Genomic DNA, 15,942 nt, shown 5'->3' with positions numbered 1-15,942 from the left:
ATGCGTTCTTCGAAGCGAAAGTTTCGTCCCCTAGTTAAAACAATCACATATTCGCACTCATAGGGCAGGTGCCAACACTGTTAAACATACACAAACAGGTTTTCGTTGCTGCCACCAATTGGGTCACGGTTAGGGCGGCTGTCCTTCTTGACGGCATCAGCAAGGGCTTCAATGACGAACTGCTTGAGGGTGTCCACTGGGAAGTAGGGAGTGCTAAGGTCGGCGATTGACTCCACTGTCTCCCTGCGTCACAAAATATTTCGCTTGAATTCAACATCCTCGACATATTCTGCATAGACATACTGTTAATTGAGTTGAAACGGCACGAGCACTCGTACAAGCGTGCGTGCCTCTGTGTGTGCGTGAGTGTATTTGTTTGTGTCGTGACGTATCGTAATTGACGACCATTTCGGAATAATTCCCATTACCTGGTTATTTCAGTGACCTAGAAATCGGAATGTACATGAGCAGAACATGTACAAGCCTGTTTGTTTTCAACAACAATAATTACTTCAAGCTTTCGTTCTGACTGCGCTCTGACAAGACTTATCGCTCTGATAAGACTTCGCTCTGACAAAACTTGGAAAAAGAGTAATGGTTGTGAAAGCAAAGAGTACCTCTACAGAGGCAGTTGCGCCTAGGTTGGAGGTTAGGAAATGAAGTTTATGCAGTGTGAATTTCAAATATGGCCGCTATGTTGCCGTTCCGCTTAAGGGCAGCTGTGCTGGCAACTTAATACTGAACCTGAGCAGGCCGGCTAGGTTGTTCCCTCACGTCTCCTCACTCTATTTTCTCACGCACGCAAGATGCACCAGTCGTAATGCAAAAAGAACACATTCTAGTTATATACAAATGTGTTATATGTGGCCAGGTTGGTAGGCAGAATTTTTTTTTTGAGGGGGGGGGGGAGGCACTGTCTTGGTTTCAAGTGTAGGCTTGGGAGGCTGATGTTGTCTAGTTTCATTCTCGGCTCTGTATGTAATAATGAAAATATTATTTCGGGGCGGGATCAAGTCACGAGCCTGGTGTGCCACCTTCTAGCTACGCCACGGTCTTTTGGTATCCAGTTGTCATACTACATATTCTTTAGCAGTAATTAGTTCACAACAAACAAAAAATAATAAACATATTCTCAATGCGACCTTCCTATATACTCGCGGTCGAAAAGAGAAAGACTTGCGAACGCCCAGTTTAATAATTGCTAAGTGAGCAGTACATCAATACTAATTGATTGATATGTGGGTTCTAATGACCCAAACCCACCATGTGATTACGACAGACGCCGTAGTGGAGAGTTCCGAAAACTTGGAACTGGGGCTGTTCAATGTGCACCCAAATCTGAGCACATGGGCCTACAGCATTTTCGCCTCCATCGAAAATGCAGCCGCCACCGCCGGGATTCGATCCCGCAACCTGCAGTATCGAATCCCGCAGCCTAGTGCCTTAGCCACTAGACCACCGTGGCGGGGCAGTACATCAATACTAAGAGTTTCTCTTTTAATAAAATATTCTTCATCGATACGCATTATTTGGACGAAAGCGACGCAAGCCTACACTTCGGATCTTTAAGCCTTCACTGAGCACTACATCCTGCTTGATGAGCGTTCTGAAGATATTATGCACCCTTGCTGATCAAAACAACGCGGCTTTTGCAATCAAAGTGCATTCACCCTATGTAGTCGCGTATTGCACCTGAGCAATAACTCCTATCTATCTTGCGTGTATTTTCCTAACGTAAGTCTATGACCACAGTACTTCGAGTAAGTCATGAACGATGTGAGGGCAATCAGCGTCATATAGCATTTTAGATTTCGCAGGCGAGGAGGAGTCTAAGTCGTGTAATCGGTAAACACGAGTAAACACACATCTAAACAAGAAGTTACACCGCAGGGGAAGCGTAGCGGGGAGAAGAAGGCAGTGATGACAGAAGTATCCAAGCAAGTAAATCGAAATGTAGGTTCACGGTCACTGTTTCGCCAAGACGTAACCAGAGCCAACAGCTGCAGTCGAAATCACTGAGCGCAATTGGCGCGAACACGGGAAACAGGAACGGCACCAGCACCAGCTCCTTCTCATATTTCGGCGCATGCCTCGTTAATGCTCCTACGGTAGCATTGAAGCGAACGCGGAGTGTTCGAGCGAGAAAACACAAACCTTAATATTATTGTTTGGCACAATTAATTGCGTGGCACTGTCTCTGTGTTGCCCCCTATGCACAATATTTGAAACGCTTCAATTTCTAACTGAGGTTTTTTCTTGACAACGTTTTTAATGAATGCAGATATACGGTTATAAAAAGAATATTAAGGACATAATGCGTACAACACAAGATACAAGGTAGACACTACAAACGAGGTACGGGAGGCAGTGTTATATCTGGTGGACGCCCCTAGCCCCCGGCCCATTATCGCAAAATCAAAAATAGTGTTTTTTTGTTTTTGTTCTTTGTGGTAACGCTTCTTGCGATGCACTAATGCATCCGTCTGGCAGTCGCGGTATTTCGGCAGCTTCCACGATTTTCCTTGGTTTCTCATTGACATGTCGAGGTACAACCACCGTCACTGCCTTTTAGAGTGTGTACCTTTTATCTTGTATTGTGCGCTTTCTTCTCGTCTTCCATTCTTTCTATACCGGTCCGTCTGCACTTACTAGCCACGCATGTTCAAAATTTTTCATCTTTTGCTGCCTTTGGCCATTTTCATCCCTACATAATAACGACATCCTGGAACAAACGACTTGCTGCTCCTTAATGTAATGTGTTGGTCGAGTTGATTGTCACATGAATGATCACAGTGCCTAAGACGGCACAAAGGAAGTGATTTTACACAAAGTGGGCACACGAGACACCAGGAGTGCTGGTTGGCTGCTACCAGCGACTTCAGTCAGTGCTCCGTTGTGTTCTATTTAGTTTCCGTTTGCGTTTGTGCAGTGTCAGGTGCGCTAATTAGGCGAGTTTACAGCAAAACACAGTAACTACTTTTTCTGTCGTCATGGAGTGTTTGACTTCGTCAGACCGCGCCTCAGCTCGGGAGCGCAACCTTTGCGCGCGGCATTGACGGAAGTATAACTATATATCTCTATGCGTGCTGTACCTGCGAGGGTGTTGTGCGCTTTCAGCGGGTCTTACCTTGTTTCGGAAAAGGCCATATCAGGTCGTATGGAGACACACTCCAAGGTGCAGAAGGAATGAGCCCTCAACGGCTCTTCGTAGAGCGCACGGATGTCGGGACCGAGAGGCACGATGAACTCGTTCTGGGTCAAGCTCCTGCAAAGTGGCAAAAGAGCGAAACTCATTGCGGCTCTAAAATGATTCGAAGTATAACAGTACACGCGCCTTTGGCCGCTTACTGTTCTTGCGTTTCTTCTTTTCTCAAAGAAAAAAAAAGAGAGAACTCTCAAGAGGTGAGAAGAGACAGGGGTGAACCCCTCTTCCACCCACCTCGCCTTATGAATGCTGCCGGCCTTTAAACAAAGTTGATTCATTCAATAGCTACCGAAAAAAGGAAAAAGGTGGTACATTAATACGCAGAAGAAAAGCCCTTAGCAATAAATCATCATGCCAATATGTACCACTGAAGAAAACTTGAAACTCTGTACAAAAGTCCAAGCTCATGCCTCTCTGGAGCATGCATGTGAGACGGGGCTAGCATTACTTGATTACAATAATAGGAGCTCGAACACATAGGAAAAAATCGAGGTGGGGCAAGGACAAGCGGGAACTTTCGCGCAACCTTTATTACAAACCGAAACAGAACACAGAAAGATCAAATCTTTTTTTATAAAGAAAAGTATACGATTTCATAACGATGATCACCATTTCTACCTGCCGAGCGGCTCCTTATCGGAGGAACTGTTCTTTATGTTCCCGTAAGTGAGATAACAACGATTGTCGCACTGCGTCAGCGACATTTGCTCTCATGATACTACCATGCACATGATCATTCACCATGCTCATGTAGTAATGGTTTCATAAGCCTTCTAATTGCAAATCTGAATAATAAATTTAAAGATAACCCCTTTGACCGAGCCCTCTTCTTTGGATGAAATCAAATAGCGTTTAAACAACAGGATTTTTTCGGCCTTCGTAAAATTTCTAGTCGGCCACCCAAAGCGCAAGCATTAATTTATAAGACTACATATTCAATTAACACGTGAGTATATAAGGCTTTATGCGTGCCTATCAAAAATGAAACGCGTCAAGGACGCCACTCGGGAAGCGTGAGCCAGAAAGTTCTCACTGGTTGTGTGTCGTGTACGTACATATTTACAAAATGTGGCTGTGAATTATAGCCCACGTCTGTAGCGTAGCCCGCAATTTTTTGGGGGGGGGACGGGGGATCGTTTAGCCACGCTTAATGTATTTATGTGCATGCATGCGTTTCTATGTATGCATGTGAACGTGGAAATAAACGATTGAAACTTTAGAAACAGTTAACTTCTCCCTCTCGGCTAAGCCGATGGCCTGGGGGGAGAGGGCTCAATATTTAGAATCGGTGGAGTTCTAAGACGCAAGGGCCACTGATAATACTGCACCAAGAAACGGTGTCTAGCATGCATGCCTGACAATGAATAGGTGAAGTCAGTTGCATATATATATGAACCTACCAATATTTCAAATCTTTTTTTTTTTTTCTGTAAGCAAATCACCAAAGTTAGGTAGCATGTTAACTTGTTGGTGAGTCATACACACATATACTGCCACACTGCATCCTGTAGGATGTGGTATGTTGCACACAGTACAGTAAACACTGTATATTTGTGTATGACTCACTAACAAGTGAAGCAAGTGCACTGCAACCAGCGCAAATAATGCCTTTCGGAATGTTACCATGTCACCATGTTACCATCTTGGACTTCTCAATGCGTTATACCAAGGTATTTCAATATCGTCAACCTGAGACTCTTCGTTTGCATGACTCGTTATTCCTTGCATGTATCGTAGTCCTAAAGAACTCAAATCAATAATCCTCAACATACCTCGCGTACGCATGGAACTCCAAGTGAAGAGAGATGAGCAGGTCGGTGAAACCCGTTCGCAGCGGTCCCGAGAGGTACTCGCTCTGTATGGCGTACATGAGCTGCTTCTCATCAACGTGCGAGCAAATCATATGCGCTGCCCGATGGTTGCCCTGGAAGCACAGCGCCCCGTACAAAGACAGAGTGTGCGCGTGGAAACTGCAAGAGAATAAGGTGATGAGAAAGTTAATAAAAACAAGAAGAGATCAATTGGCAACGTTTGTACTAAGTCACGCAAACATAGAAATAACGAAAATGGACAATTCTGCAGAGGAATCTAGTTATTTATAGGTTGTTTTTAGGCCGAAGCTACGTGATGCAGGTTGTTGCTAAGTTGCTTCTCAGTTGTTCCTAGGCCTAACTAAGCTGCGATGCAGGTGGTTGCTAGGTTGATTCGAGGTCGTTTCTAGGCCTAATTAGGCTGTGATGCAGGTGGTTGCTAGGTTGCTTTGAGGTCGTTTCTAGGCCTGGGAAAAATGATGCACATTGTTGCTAGGTTGGTTCTATAGGTCGTTGATTGACTTTGCCTAAATGATGCTAGGCTTGCCCGCGTTGACTTTCAGCGCAAATAGGTTCGTGTTTATTATGATCATTTCCTGGTGTGCTACACAAAATGTTTCATTACATACTCGTGAGTTGGGCGGTCTCTTGGTTCAAGGTTTAGACGCCCACAGCTGAGCAGTGGGATTAAGCTGATTTCCGTGGTGCATGCCTGTCTATGATGGCGGCAGTTTTTGTTGTTTTTTTGGTACTGGGAGAACTGCTACAAACTTTGCAGAAACTCGCATACTGCAGTATCGTCAAATAAAGCGGAACCATCGCTTGTGATTGCGTCATTTAATTCAGGCAATACGAGCCGATATTAGTCAATTTCGTTCAGCACTAACTAGCATTTGTCGCTATTCGACTCCAGTAACAGTACTAACAACTGCTACCGCACGAACTTATGCGCTAGGCATGCTATGAGAGATGCCGTAGCGAAGGCCTCCGGAATTTAGAAGCATCTGGTGTTGCTTAAGAGCACTGAGGTCACTCAGCACACGGGCCTCTTTCGTTCCGCCTCCACTGGAACACGACCACCATGGCCGTGATCGAACCAGTGACCTCGGTTCAGCAGCCAAGCACCATAGCCAATTATCAACCGAGGCAGACCAAGCTGGTGGTAGTATGCGATCAAAGGTGGTAGGCCACGACGCTATACTATGTCTACAGATCTTTCTATGCCAAGGAGAAATGGGCACTTCGATATCTTCTCGAACATAGTAGCCTGATAAGGTTGACGGCCATAAAAAAAAGCTGTACTACTAAATTTTTGTACCAACTCTATCATATATGTGTTTATTTGTCCTGGAATTATTTTTCTTAAATAAAATCCTTTGCCCAACCTTTCTTGCCTCGGCCATAATGTCCTTGTCACTTATATAACAAATATTAATGTGTGTTTTATTGTCCTGTCTGAAATCATACCTTAGGAATCTTATATAAGTACCACCAATAGGCAACAAAGCAATCAGCTGGCGCAAAACGGTCACACCAAAGAAGCTTCTCTCACACAGTTGCGCGAGACTCACTTGAGCAGGCGTTCGTTCTCAATGAGCTCGAGCACGTCGATGCATCGGTCTTCTTCGGGTATGTGAAGGGCCAGCATGGAGAGCGGGTCCTCGCACAGCATACTCCATCCGCGGACCTCGGACAAACGCAGTGCGTGCGGTCGAAGGTTTACGTTGGGCACGCGAGCCCACATGTACGGCTGCAGGCACTGGACCTGAAAACCACGAATGCACGGAGTGACGCCGTGCTGTGCACTAGATGGCGCAACGGCAGTAAAACGAATCGCAAGATTGGACTGTTAAATTAAGATAAACGACTTCCCGCCTCAACGAGGAAGCGGGAATTTTGAATTCGCGTTGATACCCATGTTTCGAAAGCAATTCTAACAGCAAACGTTAAAAATGCAGTCTTATTTGGGTGAAAGTAGATGCGCTTACAAATCTTGGCGTCGCTGGGACATATTTCTGAATTATGAGAACGGGACAGTGCCTTGATGCATTTTGCATACAAAGGGGGAAGGCCCGGCTTCCTCCTTTGTATGAAAGGAAATAAACTTCACTTCACTTCGAAGAGCTGTCAACTGAAAAATATTTCGAAAGGTAATACTTGCAGTACGAGATGAGTTATACTGTGAAAAGTAAGGCAATGTAGCTTAAAAGCAAAAAAAAGGTGAGCACTGGGTGTAACACAACCAAAACTTTCGTCTGTAATTCAGAATATCCGTAGTTTAAACGCACCACAGAAGGCGCGACTTATCGCTATCCGATGCATTGTTCAACGTTCAGTAACTTTTGCTCTCAAGTCAGAGTTACTCTGTCTTTTTGTTTTCAGTCCATAGCAGACAAGCTAACCTAAGCAGAAGGGGAAAGCTACTGGCAATGGCTTGTAATCTGTATGCGTGACGTACTTTTAGCCTTGGTGGCAGTTGCGGCGTCAGATGCTTGCTAGTCGTGTGCAGCAGGGCCGCCGACAGCGGCAACGTAGTGGGCGTGCGTCCCAGCTCGAACTGTATCACCTCCTTGCTGGTCGCCTCGAAGAACACTGCCGGGAACAGCTTTGTACCTGGCTCCATCTGCGGCACGAACAATGCGTAGAACTGGCACCTCAAGTTCCTTCATATGGAGTTTACATTATTCTAGCTGCTTTTGAAATCATTATTCAAAACTGCACGCCAACGTGATGGTGAATAAGAGACGCACATTGCAGTGTTCCAACTAAGTTCCTTCTTACGCAGATGTACAGTTACCGTACTTCTTTTAGTAGCCAGTCCACTTATCAATAAATCCTGGTAAACTGAAGAGGTAAAATATATCCGAAGTCCTCCACCATCATTAACACAAACGGCACCGAATGTCACGAAGCCTAAGGTGACTTCATGCTATTTCGTCATCTATTATACTTGGAATATTATGTTGCTTGATGAAAAGTGGGCAAATTCTGAAGGTATAGTGCGAAACCAGAAGAGATGCAGGAAGTATCGAGAGAGAGGGTGGAGGGCACTGGTGGAGTAGAGCACAGAATATTGATCTCGCCACTGTGATACGAACGTTTCTATGAAGGGTTTGTTTCCGTCTTCCTTCCATTAATGCTGCCTAGCCCTGTAATGCCCACTGTATGATATTTGGTACCTCAATACATATTTGGTACCTTGATAAAGCTGCTTTAGGTGTGATGACAAGCAATTATTTCAGTTTTAACATGTTATAAAGAAAGTACAGCGACCTAGATATTGTACGATAATAAATATTTATTTGCAAATATTATTTATAATTATGCCTCTAACAAAGCTTCATTAACAATTTTCTTAAAATTAATTGCACAAGAATAGTAAAAGCATTGAGCGTTTTCTCGCAATTTTTCTGAAGACATGTTCGTGGTCATTACAAGGCTAAACAAACAGTTGAATTTTACTGCGTTGAAGTTTGCGCGTCTGTTTGCGAACACCTGCTTGTTATAACTTCCTTGAAGAACCAATAAAGAGGCTCGTACTTTAGTTTTTTTTCTTTTTTACAGCCCCCAAACAAGCTCACCAAATTGTAGAGAAGGCCACGGCAACGTGATTTTCTGTATAATAAAGTGTTGTGCACCGCTAAAATCCTCCATTTCTGAAAACAATATGGCGTTCTGTGTATAGTAATGTGAAACGTCAAATTCATGACCACTCAAGAAAATATAGTGCGTGCTACTTACTTTGAAGCGCTGCCTCGTCATGTGGCCGTCAGCGCTGAATGTAATCATGCCGGTTGCGACATCGATGTGGCACCCCACGTACATCCCCTGAGAAAAATAGCGAATAATGAACACAAGTTCCGGAGCAGAAAACTCGGCTGGACTCTCTACCCTACGCATGTGGCGCAACGAGCGGCACTGCAACAAAACATTGCTGATTCAAGGAACAAGGATGGGCAGCCACATTCATTTCGACGGGGGAGGGAGGGGGGCAGGGCCCCTTTTTGGTTTGGGGAGGAAGGCACTTCTTGGAAATGGTCATTCAAGTACTGTATGACATGGCAAAAAAAGTTTCTTGGAGGGTGGAGGGGTACACCTTTCAGCTACGCCTCTGACAAACAACGCGTGTGGTAACGTCAAAATTTTGTTCCAACTGTTACCCTCCGCATGTCCTCAATAGTACAATTCCAAGCCGCCCTCGCTATCACTAGGATCTGAAATTGGACAGTAGTGGGCGATCTAAGCGATAGAATCTAAAGGGAGAAAATATTACCTCACAATGACGCCTGAGCATGAGAACAGCAGGCTTCGAGGTTCGAAAAACGTGTTTATAAAAACACTACCAAAATAAAAGCACCTGTTTCATCTACTTGTTGCTACAGATAACTACTGTATTATCTGGAAACTGCTTTAAACAAATGAAGTATGGCCAAGCTTGCGCTAACCCGCGCATGGCTTAAACAGTGAAGCCGCGTTTTCTCGCTTGGCAGTAAGTTGTCTTTTCTTGTACGAGGCTTCATTTTCGGGTGTCAGCCGCTTCTTTGGTCTATTAAATACGAGAGAAGGTCGATCGGGTTCTAGAGCATCCGCTTTTCAAAAGTGCTAACGTTACTTGCCGATGAAGCACCGCACATGGAGCGCCGCATACGGAGTGCTATGTAGATGGCGTCATGGCTATTACACGTGGCTAGCTCAGCTTCAACAAGCGTGACGGCATATCTAAATTGGTGCGCAGTCTCTAGGCGAGTGGGCGTGGCTTATCGCGGTTGAGCAGGTGATAGGCAGTGGCATTATGGTTATCTCGTGATAAGCACTAACATACCTGATTGGCCGAGCGGCCTGCCGTGTCACCCTGGCTGACTTCAGCGGCCAACTGTCCCGCACACAACATGTAACAGTTCTGGCGTTCCAGGCTGCAAGAAGAGAATGTGTGACCTTGCGCAAATAATCAAACTATGTTGTTCTTGAGATATACCGCTCTGCTGTTTACATTAGATAGCGTATATGCACTACGAGTGGCATAAGTCTACACAGAAGTCATAAGATGACATTAGTCTACACAGAAATTAAACACGAGTATTGAGTTTTTTGCATGTCACTGTTGAATCGGTTAGCCAATTCTGCGAGGGGGTCTTTACGCTGGAGTTCTGCCATAAGGGTAGAGCGATTATGAAGGTCGACCGTTGAACCAAAGGTTGCGCGTTCTATTTTGGTCACGAATGTTGTATTTAAAAGAAAGTGAGATGCTAGATTGTCGTTTCCTCCACGATGTCAGTGTGCACAAACGAACACCACATAGCAATTTTCGGAGCCCTCCACCATGGTGTGACTCATAATTACGCAGTCGTTATGTGACATAAAGCCTTACGTAATATTTACTGGTATACCGTAGACCCAACAAGTACCACAAAATTTCAGGTAGTTTAAGTCTGCTTTATGGGTATACAGTATCGAGAATTCGCTCTCACCAGTACACTTTTGATAAATTTTATGGTAGCGATATCAGTCAAAAGTCGAGTTGAGGCAGTGTATGTGACGTTTATATTGAAGTGTACCCAGCGTTTTTGACGCAGTAATCACCTGTCTAAATTCTGATAGATGCTCACTTCCCCACATTCGATGAAACTTACGTGATCTGACGACCAGCTTACGGCCCCGCGATACAACAGAGAGCCACGTTAAAATGGTTTATGCAATTGTCCAACAATTGCTCAAACTGTGTTCGTCAGCCAGTCTGAAATAAAAAGGAAAGCTGCTTGCTACACCTAGGGAAATGGAGGCTTGTGTAGGGCACGTACCCAGTTATTTTGTAGTATTTTCAGTTAATTAGCGTCACCTAAAGTAACGGCAGCTCAAAGCGAACTAACGGTCTTGGTCATCTACTTGGTGGACGTTGTAATTACCTTTTGCTCAAATAGAGCATAGAGGGGCTTTCAAAATCGAACTTGCCGTGGTAGCTTAGCTCGTAAGGTTACGCGGCGTTGTGCTTGAGGACACGGGTTCAATACCCGAACTGGCCACGCTTCGATGAGTAGCAAACGCTAAAAATACTTGTTTGGTAAATTTAGAAAGCTTAAACAACTCCGTGTGGTCACAATTCGTTCAGAGGCACTCACAATGGCATTTCTGAAAATGACACGGTAGTTTTGAAACGTGGAACACCTTCAATATCAATTACTAATTTAAAAGTCTTCAAAGTCATTTATTAATAGGTACCTCGATCGGCTCTGCATAGATATACGAACCCATGCTGAACGCAACTGTAGGAATATGAAGATTTGAAGAAATGAAAGATTTGTCAACAGAAAATATCATTGAAGCCAAGGCTTCGGTGAGTTAACTTCCCTTCATTAGGACTGTAGCAGCCTTGATGAAGACGAGCCAACTTTTCAGACGCTGCTTCCAGTGATATTCCTTGAAGTATTTCTTTCATATCTATTTGAGAAGTACGTTTACTTTTACTTACACTTGGTGAACGAGACCATCTTCACTGAGCCCGTGGAAGGCAACCTTGCGCACCTTAGAGTTGCCGAAGGTGCGGTCGTAGAACTTGTACGACGTGGTGACCCAGCCGACGTACACGTGGTTCGGGTCCTGTCCGGGGAACACTCTGAGGCCGAAGAAGTATTCGTCCACCAGGTCCAGCACCGAGGGGTCCAGGTGGTCCCCACTCTCGTCGGTGGCCATTGGTGGCGGGCCGGGAGTGAGGGAGGGCCGGCGGAAACTTCCGCTGCGGGGCAGGGTTCCGGTTCCGCTTCCACTGCCGGGACTCGTCGGCGAAGACAGCGTGCTGGGTCGCTCGGGCACAGGTGGGCACAGGAGTTGGTTGCTGGGAGCTGTGAGTGGTTTCGCGGTTGAAGGGATACTGAACAGCTACAATATCTGGCTGACATGATTTTCATCCTAATCGAAAGACTGGTTCTTGAAAACGGTAGAGACACCCTTCAATACTGGTGGAAACTACGAAAAATTGTGAACTGAATGTGTTTTCACAAACTTCCGCGTTTAGTGACAGCGCCGTGAGCCAGAGGAGGTGGTGTTTGATGACGGCAAAAATGCCCGAAGCAGGCAAGCGAACAATGTTAGTCATTAATATAGATATATAATCGTAGCTGAAGCCAAGATTCACCAAAATACAGCATCAGGGAGGCTAAAAGAGTAATTTTTAGGAAGAACTATAGAAAAAGAAAGTCGCACGTAGAGAAAACTAGATATTACCTGCTACCATGTTCTCTCAAATGATTCATGACAATATCTGTCCTAGGTCTACAATGCATACCCGATAATATTGAATTAAATTGCAGACGTGTTAAATAGTTTTTAAAGCATTTACAGAATATACATGCGTTCATATACTGAAAATTCTATTTAACACATTGTTTTGCATTAGCTGGGTGATATATTGTTATTGTATATCGATGCATTTTACCATTTAAAAATGGACGCCCTCTACAGATTTTATTTTATGAGGCAGGAAGGCTTGTCGAGTTGCCTATACACATCTTATGTGCCCATATTATTTGTCCTTTCATTGCCATTTTAAGAAATGTGATGCCCTCATTCTGGCGGGTTATGTATCAGTGAAATAATATCATTCAGTGCACCGATGGCGACAGTGTGCAGTCATGGGCATCGACCAGGATTTTGTCTTGGATGGGAGGAGGGTGCGAACCCATGTTTTGTCACGGTTAGAAAGGTTAATAAATCACTGGCGCAGCTTGGATAGGGGGGCCAGTCCTGGAGTGGCTTCAGAGACGCCGTGCCTCTTTTACATCCCCGCCTGCTGATGCCCGTTCTTTATCGAAGTTCAAGGTGCGGCAGTCATTCCTGTATGCACTCACCTGGTGACAGTCTGTGGACGGACGGGGGCCGCACCGTGAGCAAGGGCGGTGACATGGTCTGCTGCTGACCCGCTTTTGTCGAAGGGGGCACTTGAATGGTTTCAGCGGTTTTGGCCGCGCTGGCGTCCTCCTTCTCCTCCTTCTTCCGGAAGAAGCGGAAAGGAGACTTGCCACGACGCTTGGATTTGCCTGCAAGGGCCCAAAGCATGTGGCGAGATGAGGGTTGGAAAGGATGGTCCTTGCTGTGCACATTGTGACGTAACAAATTTAGTCATCACGCTGTTACAAATCTTCAAATATCAAGTGTCGGGCTCACCACGTGTTTCTTCTTGCAACGATGATAGTGTGGGCTTGTTGTTGAGAATTCGTTGTCTGGTTACTTGCAAATCGTGTGCTACAAAAGTTTAGAGCCTGTCAAGTACGATCAGAGTAATGAAAATTCGTCGCACGCTTCAAGTGCTCTCTGTTTTCTATGATAGTTACGAGCATTCGCAAAGTGATGCTGGAAGCGGGATAACATGGCTCTAATATAGTGTATCCCTTCGCCTGTGTCCGTGGTGACCTCGAGCACTTAATTTTTTTACACACGTGCGGCCAACTTTCAGTTTGATTGTGACCGTGCACGCGGGAACGAGGCGACATTCCGCGGCGACCACGGTAACTATACAGCTCACAACGCTGAAACCAGTGAACAGCCGTGGGCTACGTATACCAGCCTGACTACGCTCAACTGCAGAACAAAGGCCTGTCCCATGTTCCGCTACTCAACTGAGTCCTGTTCTTGCTACTGCCCTTAGGAAACGCGAACTTCTCAATGTCATCTGCCCACCTACTTTCTCTCTCCCGCTGACTAGCTAGCCTTCTCTAGGAATATAGTCTGTGATCTCCAATGACCAGCGGTTACCTTGCCTTCACGCTATCTGCCCTGCCCATGGCATTCATTCTTCTTGAGTTTGGCTATGATGTCCTTAACCGCCGTTTGTCCCCTGCTACACTCTGCGCTATTCTTGTCCGTTAGGATTACACCTATCTTTTTCTTTTGCATTGCTCGCTACGTCGTCCACAGCCTTGGTTGAAGCCACTTTGTTTTAGAGGATTATAGAGCGCTCAGAATAAGTTGTATCCCCTAGGTTTCTGTTGCGCATGTGGGTACCGGTAAGGTTCAGCAGTTACAAACCTTCCTCTTGAGTGATGGGCGCAATCTACCAGTCATGATTTGAAAATGCTTGTCGAACGTGTTCTATCCCATTCTTATTCTTCTGCTATTTCAATCTCTAGGTTCGGCTCCACGGTTTCTACCTGTCTAATGTAGACGCACCCCTTTACAGCTTGACGAGCACTGCTACCCATCTCGAAGTGCTGTTCTCTCTTGAGGTTGTTGCACATTGCTTTCATTTTCTGCAGAACAATTACAGGGCCTACGTTTCTACTCTCCTTGTCTGATTGAGTAGTCATGAGTTGCAATTCGTACGCTGAGTTACTAGCAATGCAATGTCGTCAGCGAAGCGCAGGTTAACAGATACTGTCCATTAACTCGTATTCATATATCTTCCCATTGTAAGCCGCTCACAATCTCCTGTAAGCATGCGGTAAATAGCATTGGGAAGGTCGTATCCTCTTGTGTGGAGACGGGAGAGATACGAACTGCCGACACGACCACCGGCGCCAATCTCGTCCAACAAGCTCCAGTCTGCAGTTTAATATAGTTTAAAATAATGCTTCAATGCTTGTTAATGCGATCGTATAGCAGCAAGGCATCGTATCGTAAAATTATTCGGGCACCAGCATGACCAAATTTCCCACCTGAGCAGCTAATAATTTATATCCCGATGGCTATGAAGTTCACAGCTCCTCTTTTTTTCCATTACGACATGTACAATATCTCGAGATCATTTAGTTCTTACACAGTTTCAAAGAACAATGCCGATAATTATGTCATTATTAGATGCGAAGCAGCTTATGGTGCAGTTCGCCCAATGGGCAACAGCTGGCTCAAGCACTGCCGGAACGCTCTCACGCGCTAGCGTGTCCCGGCCTGTGCAAGGGGCTTGGCAAGACGCTGTGGTCTCTCCCGCTTACACTCTAACAGGAATCATGTGGTGGCGTTGGGGAACATGGTTTTTTGCAAAGCGTTCTTTTTATTTCTTCCTATTTCATAAAACTCTATATCTCGCGCGCGCTGAACCAGAGAGAACGCACTGGCCTGCGCAAGTGCGTGATGCCCTGCATAAGTGGTTGTGTAAAAGCCATAGTTTGAAAGTATGGTGTCCATCCACTGTACTGCTTTTCATCGCCTCATGGTCCCTTTAACGGAGGATGCCGTCATTTGTATGACATCAATGAACTAGTAAAGTTCTATATCTTACTAAATCCCAAGCAATATGCCGACCGAGAGAGTGGGTACTTGGGCTGGTTGGTATTGCAATTTTCGGAAGAAACATACTTTCTTAGTGTGCAGAGATCGTTTTATAAAAAAGGCTCTTTTCTATCTTAGCGCACTCTTTATATCTTTCTTGTTTCTGAAACATTCCCTGCGCACTAATAACGTACACACAACGTTAGATTTCTTTCAAAAATGCAAGCCGACCGAGCGATGGGGTTCACCTTTCCTGAAAGGCACCCCTACGGCATAATAGCGCTAGTCAAGAAAAAGATGGCGTACTCTCGGGTTCGGGTGTGACCGCTTTGGTTCGCTGACCGGCCTTCGACTTCAGGCCGAGCCGGTTAAGCGCCTCCTCGCTCGAAGCTGCCCGCAGCCGCTTTGGGTCCGGACGGGTGCCGTCAGGAACCTGCGCACGCAGAGTTCAAGCAATATAGGCATTCTACAATCCCTTGCTGTACACACACCTGTTTTTCGTGAAATTGTTGTGTACGTTCGTTCTTATTGACTCCAAGCAACAGTCGCTATCGGAGGTATAACTTTGCATCCTTTAAAGGAAACTTAAACGATTAACCTCTCCAAATGCAGAAAGAACCGCTTACTTTCTTCATGCTTCTTGTCCTTTTGTCCCAATTGAGGACGCATACAGACTACAGTGTTCATGTGATGGCATGAGAAACTGAGTTCTTTACCAGATACGAGGAA

At 45.3% G+C, this 15,942-nt stretch overlaps 1 protein-coding gene across 1 annotated transcript in view; it reads right to left on the bottom strand.

The window, feature by feature from the left end:
* The window catches only part of RyR (Ryanodine receptor), a 285,153-nt gene that overhangs the window by 114,801 nt on the left and 154,410 nt on the right, over nt 1-15,942 (bottom strand). The window contains exons 39-48 of the mRNA XM_075871638.1: nt 15,520-15,646; nt 12,858-13,046; nt 11,483-11,852; nt 9,839-9,929; nt 8,758-8,844; nt 7,475-7,639; nt 6,588-6,781; nt 4,978-5,175; nt 3,128-3,265; nt 91-243 (exon numbers count right to left, since the gene is read on the bottom strand). Of these exons, the coding sequence (XP_075727753.1) occupies nt 91-243; nt 3,128-3,265; nt 4,978-5,175; nt 6,588-6,781; nt 7,475-7,639; nt 8,758-8,844; nt 9,839-9,929; nt 11,483-11,852; nt 12,858-13,046; nt 15,520-15,646 (1,712 nt within the window). The remainder of the gene's footprint in view (nt 1-90; nt 244-3,127; nt 3,266-4,977; nt 5,176-6,587; nt 6,782-7,474; nt 7,640-8,757; nt 8,845-9,838; nt 9,930-11,482; nt 11,853-12,857; nt 13,047-15,519; nt 15,647-15,942) is intronic.

Source organism: Rhipicephalus microplus, chromosome 8 (genome assembly GCF_043290135.1).
Source record: "Rhipicephalus microplus isolate Deutch F79 chromosome 8, USDA_Rmic, whole genome shotgun sequence".
Taxonomy (NCBI): domain Eukaryota; kingdom Metazoa; phylum Arthropoda; class Arachnida; order Ixodida; family Ixodidae; genus Rhipicephalus; species Rhipicephalus microplus.
The sequence above is the reverse complement of the archived record's forward strand: the minus strand, read 5'-3'. Positions and strand labels throughout refer to the sequence as shown.